Source organism: Rhinolophus hipposideros, assembly GCF_964194185.1.
Source record: "Rhinolophus hipposideros genome assembly, chromosome: 21".
NCBI classification, from domain to species: Eukaryota; Metazoa; Chordata; class Mammalia; order Chiroptera; family Rhinolophidae; genus Rhinolophus; species Rhinolophus hipposideros.
Genome location: NC_138067.1, coordinates 45978910 through 45991250, shown reverse-complemented (window position 1 = coordinate 45991250; position 12341 = coordinate 45978910). Strand labels below are relative to the sequence as shown.

Below are 12341 nucleotides of genomic sequence, written 5' to 3'. Positions count from 1 at the left end.
TTTTGTGGGACTTGAACCCTTAGCCTGTGTGGTCTAACTCTGGTTAGTGTCAGAGCTGAACTGACTTGTAGGACACCCAGCTGGTGTCTCAGAAAACTGCTGGGTATGGGGAAAACCCCCACACGCCTGGAATCAGAAGTGCTGAGTGTGGCAATAGTGTGAGAGCAAAGGAGATCCACAGAAAGTGAGTTTTCTCCTCACATCTCTAAATCCAATGACAGTGTCCTTCTAAGAGACAGAAAAGAAGACAGAGACACAGGGGAAGGCCATGTGAAGTCGAAGGGAGCGATCTGGTGGGGCTCCACAAGCACCCAAAGTACAAGGACAAGCCAAGGTACATCCAGAAGTACCGGCAGCCACCAGAAGCTAGGCAGGGGGCATGACATGGATTTCCTTAGAGCCTCCAGAAGGAACCAACATGGCTGACACCTTGATTACAAACTTCTGGCCTCCAAGACCTTGAGAAAATAAATTTCCGCTGCTTTAAACAACATTTGTGGTGCTGTGTTGTGGCAGTCACAGGAAACAAATATATTTGGCTCACACACAGAACAGGCCTGCTGCTGAGCATTTGCAAGTGAGAACCTCATTACAGCCTCTCACTCTTTGGGAGGGAAGCACAAGTGACACCATCTTTCAGCACTGTAGACAGAGGCTGAGGGGTATTCACCTGCCCAAATGGGCACTGAGAGCAGGACCCCAACCCAGCTGTGACTGCACAGATGACTGTGAACCCCCCACCTTGTTTCTCCATCTCAACAATGGGGCCTCCCCTCCCTAGCTCACTGGGCCAGGTGCCAGAATGCAATGGAATCATGTGTGACAACGAAAGGAAACACCCTTGTGAGTAAGCCCCTGCTGGGCCCCTCTTACTGGAAGGAGAAGCAAGACAAGAAGGGGCTGGGGGATCCCTCAGCCTGTCTTTTGCCCGGGGTCCCACGAAACTGTGAAGAGGTGTGGGAGTTACTGAGGCCGACTACATCAATTCAGTTCCCTTGTCTAGGGGTTTAAGAGTCTCTTCGGGATACAAGAGGAGAATCTGATGACATGCTATGGGGGCCTCTTAGAAAACACATGCCAAAATTTTCATTCAGTATCACTGGGCTTTTGGACTACTTGGGCTTGAGGTGGTCCAAAAACTCACCTCCCTGACGGTAAAAGGGCCTTGATGAGACTAAGGATTACAAGGCCTGCAATTTATTTTCAGCCAAAAAATAAAATGAGATAGAGCCACAGAAAGAGATAATCTAAATATGGTGAACACCAACAGCGAATCTGAATGGTAAGTACACAGGTGCTCACTCAGAGGTCAGCAGACTCTTTCTGTAAATTGCCAGAAAGTTAGTATTTTCAGCTTTGCAGGCCAGTCTCTGTCCCAACTACTCAACTGTGCCCTTGCAGCACAAAAGCAGCCCTAGAACCAGACAATATGTAAACAAATGGGCATGACTGTGGTCCAGTAAAACTTTATTTGCAAAAGTAGAGAGTGGGCTGAATTTGGCCCAAGGGCTGAGGTTTGCTGGCCCCTATACTAGTTTTTCAATGTTCTGTATGTTTGAAATCTTCCTTAATAAAATATCAGCGCAGCAGTGACTTAGCTGCCTATTTCTTTCCTCTTTGCCATCGAGTTGGGTCTTTGAGTTCTTCTCTCAGCTGGGCTACGGGGAAATGCACACATGGGCCAGGGCCACGACAGGCAGCTGCAGTTCTGAGGACAATGAGATGTTGGCAGGGAATAAGCATAATGCAGGTAACTATAGCAGCTAACATGTATTGGTTGCTTACTACGTGCTTGGCAGCCTTCAAGCACTTGACATGGATAGTTTACATATTTGATCCTTACAACTCTGCTCTAAAGGAGGTATAGTTACTAGGATCCTTTTAAAGGTGCGGACGCTGATTCCCAGAGAAACTGTCACTTGCTGGAAAGCAGCAGAGCCAGGACCAGAAGCCAGGTGCCCTGACTCTGAATCTCAACATCACACTGTCATTTAGGGAAGATGCCCAAGGGGGCACGCTAATGAGAATCAGGCTGTCTCTGCCATGGTGGAAAGACACCTTCCTTCCTCTGCCATTCTTAGAGAATCTGGTTTCAGTTTTGTTAAGAATGTCTGCTGGTTTCTTCAGTGTTGATGGCACTATAATGCGTAAGAAAGGCAGCACAAGATGGTACTTTGCAGCCACTGCCTGGGTTCAAGGCGAAGCTGCTTTACATATTAGCTGTGGGATTCTGGGCCCCGCTTTGCTCCTTTCTGAGTCTCAATTTTCTCAACTGTGAAATGGGGTTATAATAATACCTACCCTCAGAAAGTTCTTGTGACTACCAATTAACAATACTGGGAACACCTAGCACCAGGCGAAGACCAACAACGGTAGTCTGGCAATCTCACCCTGTTGACAGTGTCCTGGTTTTGTTTGGCTATCAAGAAGGGCACGCATGGCAGCTGTCTAGCTGTTCACTGAGGTCTCTCTTCCCTTTTCTCACAGTGACAGAATAATGACAGCAAATGTTTCCATGATATTATGTGCCGGGCACTGTTCTTGGTGCATTAATATTTTTTTTTTTTTTTTTTGAGAGCCCGAGCCCAATGGCCCATGTGGGAATCGAACCGGCAGCCTTTGGAGTTAGGAGCACGGAGCTCTAACCGCCTGAGCGACCGGGCCGGCCCCGGTGCATTAATATTTTAACCCATTTGATCCTTGTGAGGTAAATACCTGGATCACCCATTTTATGGCAGAAAAAACAAAGGCACAGGGAGAAGGAATCTCATACAGCTCGTAGGTGGCAGAACCAGGATCTGAACCCCAGCCAGCTGGCTCCTAACCAGTAACCAGTACCAATCGTATTTCTAGGCTTTTTTTTATTGCGGGGGTGTGCCATAGACCTTAGCAGGTCTAAAAACGACTACCATTTTGAAACAGAGGTGAGCATGAACAACACTACAAGTACGTGCAATGGCTAAAATGAGACAGGAACATCATCATGATTTCCGCTGCTGATAGTCACAGGTTTTGCTAATGCTACTTCTGACATGCTCTTGCAATACTATACTACATAATAGAAGGAAAGTTAAATTTGAGTTAGAGGTTAGTGAAAATAAAGATGTTATTTTTCCCATTTAAATTCATGGAACTGACCTGGAATTTTAGATAGGCCCCAGGCTCACAGCTTCTGCACTGAGCTATACAGCTGCTTGTTAACCCCTGGCGTTTAGCTGTGCACATGATCCCCCCACCCCTAACGGAAAGACATTTCAAAATCACCTTTGCATCTGGATGTGACCACGAGACTAACATCTGGCCAGTGAAATCCAAGTAGGAATGGTGTGTTTGACTTCTAGGAAGTATACGTATCCTTATGGGGAGGTGCGATCAGTCTTCTTCCCTCCTTCCTGTCTGGAACAGGGCCATGATAGCTGGGGCTTTAGCAGTCATCTTGGGGCTCTGAGGTAACTTAGGGATGGGGAGGGCAGGATGGAGGACATGCAAGCCTGGGACCCTAACACCACAGAGTGCCACACCAGCTTGGATTGCCACCAGACTTTTTGATCATGAGTCAGAAATAAATGTCAAGTTCACTTAAGCCTCATTAATTTAGTTTTCCTATTACTTCCAGTGAAACCTAGTCCCAGCTAACTCAGCACATGACCTAGTTCTGGACAGAGACACAAGAGCAATCAGCTAAAGAGCTTCTAGAAAAGATATTCCTCCTTGATAAAAGGAGGACAAGGAGAACCTCTCTGCCCTGAGTCGACCCCTGCTTTCTTTCAGTGTGGTTCTGCAGGGACTTATTAACAGCAGATGCTGCAGCAATCTTGTGATCGCACAAAGTGGGTGAAAAGGGCGCACTCTGACCCAATTCTGTGATATGCTTGCTAGTAATAAAGGGAAAATGAACCCTCACTTGTTTAAACGACTGTTGGTTGGGTTCTCTGTAACATTCCTGATTCACAGAGCTTACCACCCTGGGCTGGGACTGCCTATGCCCCAGTGGTCCTCAGCACACAGCCTAGTACTTTCCCCTGTAGAAACGCTACCCACTTTTTAAGACCTGCTTTGCATTCAATCCATGGAACTTCCATGAGATGAACATGTATAGTACGGCCCACATGGAACACGCCTTCCCTTCACAATTGGAGTAAAATCCAAAGGCCTGACTACAGGCTGCAAGGCCCAACATGAGCTGGCCTGTCTCCCCATCCACTCTCACTCTCCACCCCTCACCCCCTTGCATAATGGTTTCCTTGACAGTAACCAAAAAGCCTACGTATATTCTCAGCCCAGGCCTTCGTGCTTGCTGCCTTGCTGTTTCCTCAGCCTGAGAAGGCCTTCCTCCAGACACCCTAGGGGTCCTCCTCACTTCCTTCAGGCCTCTGCTCAATCTTTACCCTATGACTACCCCAGGTGAAACAGCATGCCCCCATCACCGCATACACTTAACTCCTATCACCCCGACACGCATGTCTTTGTTCAAGGTTCTCCTTCCCCCACTAGAGCGTGAGCTTCCCAAGGGCAGGGCTGTTTTCTTCACTCTGTGCTCCAAGAAGCTAGGACAGCGCCTGGCAAAGAGTAAAAATCCCCATAAATATTGGCTGGATTTTTTTTGAAATGAATATATTAGGTTGGTACAAAAGTAATTGTGGTTTTTGCAATTATTTTTAACCTTTTTTTTTTTTTTGCAGTTTTGTAACTTTATTTGACGATCAGCAGTTAGTTCTCATCCACATTAACTGTCTGTAGATTTTTGAAAGTGGTGACAGGTACGTAGGTAACCAATGTATAGAGCTTATTTGGTGAATCTTCATCCTCATTACGCTTCCTGGACAACCGTACCCGTATGCGGTATGGGACATTCCTTATTCCTGTGGCCCAGACAGCTTTATTGAGTCTAGTGTCAATGCGCACATCTGGTGTTCCCATCTAGTTCATGGCAAATTTCCGGATCTCTTTGAGTGCCCGTGGAGCACACTTCTTGAAACCTACTCCATGGATGCGCTTGTGAATGTTGATGGTATACTCTCTGGTCACTACCTCGTTGATGGCAGAACGGCCCTTCTTTTTCTCGCCACCCTTCTTTGCAGGAGCCATCCTGCCGGGCCCAAGTTGAAAAGCTATTTTTAACCTTTTAAATCGCAATTATTTTTGCACCAACCTAATAGATGTTAGGCAGAGAACAAAGTATCTGGGGAAATACGCTCCAAACTTACTGTGGCTGAAAATGGAATGGCAGGGTCTGTACATGTGTGCTAGAACAAGGAGCTTCAGTCTGGTGAAATGCTCAGTGAGTGACAGACGCGTCTCCCACCTCCTATAACATCCTAAAGTCTATATATCCTCCCTCCTTATTCCATGAAGTATCATGTTTTTAAATGACCCTAATGTGTCCGGGTGGATGGGCTCAAAAGCAAAAATGAGCACCATGATCTCTAGCATTTAAGGAAAAAAGTAATATCCCCTCCTCCTTGGAACTACAGCACCAACGAATACTTCTCATAGCAGTTTGCCTGGCATTATAATTATTTATGGGCATGCCTGTTCCCCCACTTGGAAGGTGCCTTGTCTCTGGGATGAAGGGACAGTACTGTTACCAACTGGTGATTCCTGAACCTAGTACAGGGCTGGGAATGTAAAAAAAAAACACTTTTTAAGTTTTTAAAAACCCAACTACCATTTAAAGAGTACTTATTATGTACAAAGCTCAGTACTTTACACATGTTCTCTATTGTATTCTTGCAACAAACCCACGAGGCAGATACCACCTTTGTGTTCATTTACAGATGGGGAAACAAAAGCAGAGAAGGAAATTAAGGTCACCTAGTGAATTCGTGACAGAGCCTAGAACTTGAACTCATGTTCTTCACCACCATCCTATCAACTTTTTTTTTGTTAAACTCTCAGAGAGCAACCTTATTTGTAAGTTTTGCTTCAGCAAGTCCCCAACTACTTTATGAAAAGGAGTTGGAGACTGTGACATCCTGTTTCTAAGCTGTAGACGGGGGCATGAAGTTGAAAGGTCTTAGGCAGTGGCTAGTAACTGTGTGTCTTTACGTAGTTTATGTCTCACTTAGTCCTCACAACAACCTGAACAGGTTTGTATTCCGTCCTTATTTTTATTTAACAAGAAAATCAAGGCTAAGAGGGTTGAGTAACTCTTACAAGTGGTCAGGCCAGGATTTGAAACCCTGGTTTGCCTCCACTCACCGCACTGCTTCTCATATCACCTCTAGGCCTAGACTTTCCTTTGAGGACGGAGGAAGAAGCCACAAGCCAAGAAATACTGGTAGCCTTTGGAAGCTGGGAAAAGCAGGGAAGCAGGTTCTCCCCTGGAGCCTCCAGAAAGGAACATAGGTAGCCCTGCAGACACCTTAATTTTAGCCCATTGAGTCCCATGTCAGACTTCTGACTCTCAGAACTGTAAGATAATAAATCAGTATTCTTTTAAGCCACTAAATTTGCCTCAAGAGTTCCCCACAAGGGTTTCTCTCAATCTCATGGACATTTTGAGCAGATAAATCTTTGTTATGAGGGCTGTTCTGGGCATTGTATGAGGTTTAACAGCTTTCCTAGCTTCCATCCACTAGATGCCAGTGACACTTCCCCAGTTGTGACAAGCAAAGACGTCTCCAGACATTACCAAATGTCTCCTGATGGGCAAAATCACCATAGGTTGCGAACTGCCATTACCTGTCTGTTCTCTCTTCCTGGAAGGCTCTTCACCACCTTCCTGGAGCTGGCTCCTTCTTCTGGTCTCACCTTAAACTCTGTGTCCTTAGAGGGAGCCTTCTCTGATTGGCCCACTTAAAATGATCTTCCTCACCCCACTTCCTGCCTGCTGTGTACTCTGCCCAGACAGCCTGGTGGCTTCCCTTGTGGCCTTCAGATCTTTGCTCAAACATCACCGTGTCAGCAACGCCTTCCTGGACCATTCTTTAAAATTGCATCCCCCACCCCCCTTCATTTTTCTCCTTAGCACTTATCCTCATGGAACATACAACACATTTTACTCATTGTCTTGTTTATCATGTTTCCCCTCATTACAGCATAAGCTTCACAAGGCCAGGAGTTTTGTGTCTTGCTCCATTGTGTAACTGTGCCTAGAGCAGGGCCCTGCACAGAGCAAAAGCTCCAAAAATAGTTATTGACTCACTATCACAATATCCTGCCATTTCCTTCCCATCACATCTAATACGTGTTAATGTAGTCACCTGTTTTCACATCTGTCTCTTGTAGGAGACATCTGTCCAGTATAAAAACTGGTGTCAGCATCATATCCACAGCACCATACCTGATATGTGGCGGGTATTCACCGAACAGATGAGTCCATACAACAGCCCTATGAACTAGATAATAACCTCCGTTTAAAAGAAAAAGAAAACGAAGGCTTAGTGACCTTAACTAAGTGGCTCATGTCAGTCAGCAGCAAGTGGAAGAGCCAGCTGCACAACCGCAGCCTGTCCGATTCCAGAACCAGAGTGATATACCCAGACCCTCAGAGGCTGGGCCCAGGGCAACCGGCTCAACTTTATAAATAAGGAAATTGAGGCCCAAAGGGAGATGGGACCTCTCCAGTCACCACTCCCAAAAATTACAGCTAAGATTTATTGGGCTCTTACAACACGCCAGACATGGTTCTATTTCACTTGTATTATTAACTCGTTCAGTTCCTCCAACCCCCGGCAGAGAGGCCGGGACTATCATTAGCCCACGTTTTATGGAAAACAGAGGCCCAGAGCAGTGAAGTAATTTGCACAAGGTTCCGCGGCGGGTGGGGGGTGGAGCTGGGGTGGGCAAACCGTAGAGTCCTAACTCTTCTCACTCCCTTGCCAGCCGGGCTCAGGGCCCTGAGCCTCCCTATCCCACTCACCAGGAAGGTGTCAGCCCCTTTAGCAAACTGCCCACCCCCAGACAACGAGAGGATCCCAGAAGCGGGGCGGGTTTCCACCTCTTAATTCACTCCTAAATGTAACGAATTCCCTCCTGGGGTGGGGTGTTTTCGCCCTCGATCCCGTTTGTGGGGGCTACACCAAATGTGGAGGGGGACGGAGGGCAGGAATTGGAAAGGAAGCCTTCGCCTCTCAGTCCCCATTTGGGGTTTACCCCACAGCGCTGAGGCCCAGCCGCCGAAACCCAAAAAGGAAGAATCCTACCTGGGTCCCTATAAACGAGGTGGCCCCTCCCCCACTCGGAGCTACTCACGCGCCCTCCCCATCCCAAAGGGGCCCTTCAGGGGTCACCGCCAATCACCGAATCCCCGGTCTCCCTAACCCAGCCCGCTGGCCCTCTCGCGGACCGCGGCCTCCCAGGCCCTGGGCCGCCGCGCGCACTTGGCAGGCCCGGGATCCTCGGCCTCGCTCCCGCCCTCTGGAGGGCCGACACCCAATCCCGGGCGCCGTATCATCGAGTCTGGGGACCCAGGGAGATGAGAGGTGGACGCTGATTGGCCGCCGCCTTCTTCCGCCACTCCCAGCGAACGGCGACTTTTCTCCGCGAGGGCCGCTCGTGCCCCCAGGTCCCCCTTCCCGTTTCCCCAAGTCCCCCGTGGCCTCCGAACCTGAACATCCTCGTTGCGAAGCTCGTCTATGAGCACAGCGATGGGGTAAAGCGAATCGTCGCCGTCGGCCGCCGCCATCTTGGCTGCGTCCCGTTCCTGTCAGACTGCGGTTAGCACGGTGCTGACTCGGGGCTAGGGAGGGGCAGGTCGGAGAGGAGGAGGGAAGGCGAGCGTGGGGGCGACCGAGCCACTCTACAGGGGTTGCCCCACCGTCATTGGCCGCCCTACGCCGGGCCAAGCCGGTGTTTCTTTGGTCCGAACAAATGAAGTCCCGCCTATTGCCCATTTGCCATTGGTGGAAGGGCCTGTCGGAGCCAAGGAGGACGGGGGAAGGTAACGGAAGTACGTGGTATCTTAGCGACCAAGATTGTACCCGCCTACGTCGCCACTAACAACGGCCGAGACGAACAGTTGTTTGTAGCCAATGAGGGACAGGACTGGACGAGGTGAAGCCTGCCCTTTTGAGAGCCCTGGAGAAAGTTTCTGCGCGTGCGTCGTAAGGAATGCATAACGTCTTGGGACCGAGGCAGTCTGCAGGTTTTCGCTTGTGAGACACCGTCCAGGTTGGCTGGAAGGCAGAATCCGTGCCATTGTGCTGGAGAAGGAGGATGTGAGTCTTTGATTTATGCCTTATTATGCCGACGCCCCTGAGAAGAGTGGCGACTTGCCTTAATGTCTGGATTAAAAACCAAGCCCCAGAGGCTGGTCCTCAAGACCCTTGCGCATCTCATTTTTGAGCCCTCCATCTCCCACCTCCCCTTGTTACATTTGCACGGTCCTGGAAAATTAGAGCCGTCTGAGCACATCATACTTTTTCATTCCAACAAGACTTCGCCGAAACTGTACCTCCTACTTGGAGAGCTTTTCCTATTCAATTGTCAGATCTTTACATAAATGTCTCTCCTTCCCTGCCTCTTCAGTCTGGGCCCTCAAGCCCCCAGATAGCCCCTGCACAGAAACAGGCTTAATCAGGAGCTTGATTCTGGCCAGACTTTCAAGAACAGGGCCTTACCATGGACATCGAAATGATAACTCAGACAATTAGTTCAGCACTGCAATTAGTTTCCACACTTCACAGCCATCAAAGAGGGTCCTCTTTAATCTGCTAGTCTATAGTTTTCCTAGTGGCACACTAAACAGCTAGACCACTGGCAGGAGTCCAGGTATCTGAGATCTGGCCAGTGAAGGGAACAACCACATCTGATTTCACTTCTGCACACCTGACACTGAAACTAAACAGCCACGGTGGCCCCAGGAGGCACCATTAGGTGTCAGTTTAAACCACCAGTGAACCCAAGTCCTGCATTTAGGAGAATTGCAAAGGATTAGGGTTCCTGCTACTAGTGGCTTTGGCTGTAGTGTGGAGATTAAATGTTCCTCCAAGGGGACAGGTACCACCTATTCTTACAAAAAAAACATACATGTCACTGGGGCCAGCCTTGCTTCATTTTTGAATTTTCACTTTACATGACACGCAGGACTTTTTAGATCCTTCTTCCCTTGTGAGTAGTGAAGTCCAAGTTAACTCATTCCAAAATTGGAATATCAAGCCTGTTAAAAAGGAGAGAGCAGGGCCAAAATGGAGTCACCTGCATTAAACTCCACGTCACCAAACCAAGACTTAATATCTAATAGCAGCTTCAGCCTCTCGGAATGTAACCTTTGACCAATCAACCTGGAATTACCTGGTCAGCACTAGTGAGGTAAAATTCGTCACCTTCCATTCCACTTAGAAGGGTGGCCTTGCCTGAAACAACGCATTTTTTGCTAATTCCTTTTTCCGCCGGCTCTCTCCTTTTGAAAATCTTTGCTTTTCTCTAGAACTTTGGAGCGCTTTTCTACTTGCTAGATGGGATGCTGCCCAACTCATGGACCGTTGAATAATGCCAGTTTGATCTTTAAATTTACTCAGTTGAAATTTTGTTAATGAAAAACCAAGAGAGTTGCAAGATTTCTAAGAGTCACACTTCAGTTTTACAGAGAGCTCACTAATTACCACTTTCAAATGAATGTACATGTTAGTTGTCAAGATGGCCCACAACTCATACAATAAGATGGGCTTCTAGGTGGAGGCTCCCTCTTTTTCACAGAGGCACTAAATGACAAAGTCATCCATCACAGACACCTGTGCCATGTTACATATTCTACAAATCTTGTGAGAGCTAGGCTTCCTTTAGATGTTGGGGAACCAGAGTGACAGTAGTTGATTCTTCACTGCTGGAAGGACTGAGCATGGTGCATCTGCACACAGAATCCCAACAAACTGTCACCGGAAATCAGGACACTGAATTAGGTTCCGTCAGCCACCTCACTGGCAGAGAGCTGATGGCACCTCAGACAGGGCTATGGAGACAGGACACTAACTAAGAGAAAATCATTCATATAATGAAAACTATAACACAAGTGAGTGGACTTGGTCTAAAACCTCACCTACCCTCTGGGGACAAATAAAATTAGAGTTAGATCCACTAACTCTTCTCCACCTGACCTTACCTGACTAGGAAAGTCCCCTCTGGCACTGGGATGAGGAAGCAGAGTATATCACACATAGTACCTACTATATTCTTATGTAGACACAACAAGGGGATGTTGAGTTTCTCCAAGGGGCACTGCTACAGTCTGTGTGTGTCCCCTGAAAATTCTTATGTGGAAACCTAATTCCTAAGGTAGTGGTATTAGGAGATGGAGCCTTTGGGAGGTGATAAGGTCATAGGCCAGATCTTTCATGGATGGGATTTGTGCCCTTGAAAAAGAACTCTCTTAGCCCCTCGGCCTTGTTAAGATACAAGGAGGGCCAGCCTGGTGGCTCAAGTGGTTGGAGTGCTGTACTCCTAATGCCAAAGTCACCAGTTCGATTTCCACATGGGCCAGTGAGCTGCGCCCTCTACAGCTAAGATTGTGAACAACGGCTCTCTCTGGAGCTGGGCCGACTGATGACCGGTGACTGAGGACCAGTGACCAACTGCGTCAGCCGGTGGGGAGCGCAAGGCTCATAATATCAGCATGGGCCAGGGAGCTGTGTCCTACACAACTAGACTGAGAAACAATGGCTTGACCTGGAGTTGGGGGGCGGGGAGGAGGGTGGAAGAAGGGGGGAAAAGAAAGATACAAGGAGAAGTCTGCCACCCAGGAGAGGGCCCTCACCAGAAAATGCTGCCCACCAACCTCAGATTCTAGCCTCCAGAAGTGAGAGATAGAAACTGTTGTTTATCAGCCACTCAGTCTGTGGAATTGTTTTACAGTAGCCCAAGCACACTGAGATAGGCCCCAGCTACCTCACCATCTGAGCTTCCCTCTGCTAAAGGGAGACGTACAATGGCTATTCACGTAGGCTTCTCACCATCTATCATCATCACTGAGACTATCAGAAATGTAAAGAGGGTTAAGATTTTAGGCCTTTTGCAAACCACCGAGTTAGCCTGCCAATTTCAGGGATGCTAGATAAAACACAAGATGCCTGGAATTGAGACAAAAGACGTTATTATTCACGACAGAACAGGCAGTATGAGCTTCGTGTTCCCATGTGTTCTCACTGCCCCCACAAACCCCCTGGGGCCATGCAAAGTGGTCCAGGTGGATGCTGTACACTTGCTAGGTTTGTGTCACAGCTGGAGAACATTAAGCCTAAGAAGCCCCAATCTTTTAACTTGTGTTATACATGAATCTGCCCAACATTTGCCTCAAAAACATGCATTATCTTTATTACACTGGCCAGGAAATTCATCAGCCCTTTATCCAAGACAGATACTATTACATCTTCCAAGTCTGTTATACAAAAATCCATGCTAAT

At 47.9% G+C, this 12341-nt stretch overlaps 1 protein-coding gene and 1 pseudogene across 2 annotated transcripts in view; both read right to left on the bottom strand.

Annotated features, from left to right (window-relative positions):
* Positions 1 to 8787, bottom strand: part of PPP2R1A (protein phosphatase 2 scaffold subunit Aalpha) — a 32846-nt gene extending 24059 nt beyond the window's left edge. Inside the window, exon 1 of the mRNA XM_081033001.1 lies at positions 8552 to 8787. Coding sequence (XP_080889127.1) covers positions 8552 to 8629 — 78 coding nt within the window. The 5' untranslated portion in view covers positions 8630 to 8787. The remainder of the gene's footprint in view (positions 1 to 8551) is intronic.
* Positions 4711 to 5094, bottom strand: LOC308490568 (large ribosomal subunit protein eL31-like; annotated as a pseudogene). Its single transcript has one exon. The product of its transcript is annotated as a large ribosomal subunit protein eL31-like (transcript).
* Positions 8788 to 12341: the final 3554 nt, after the last annotated feature.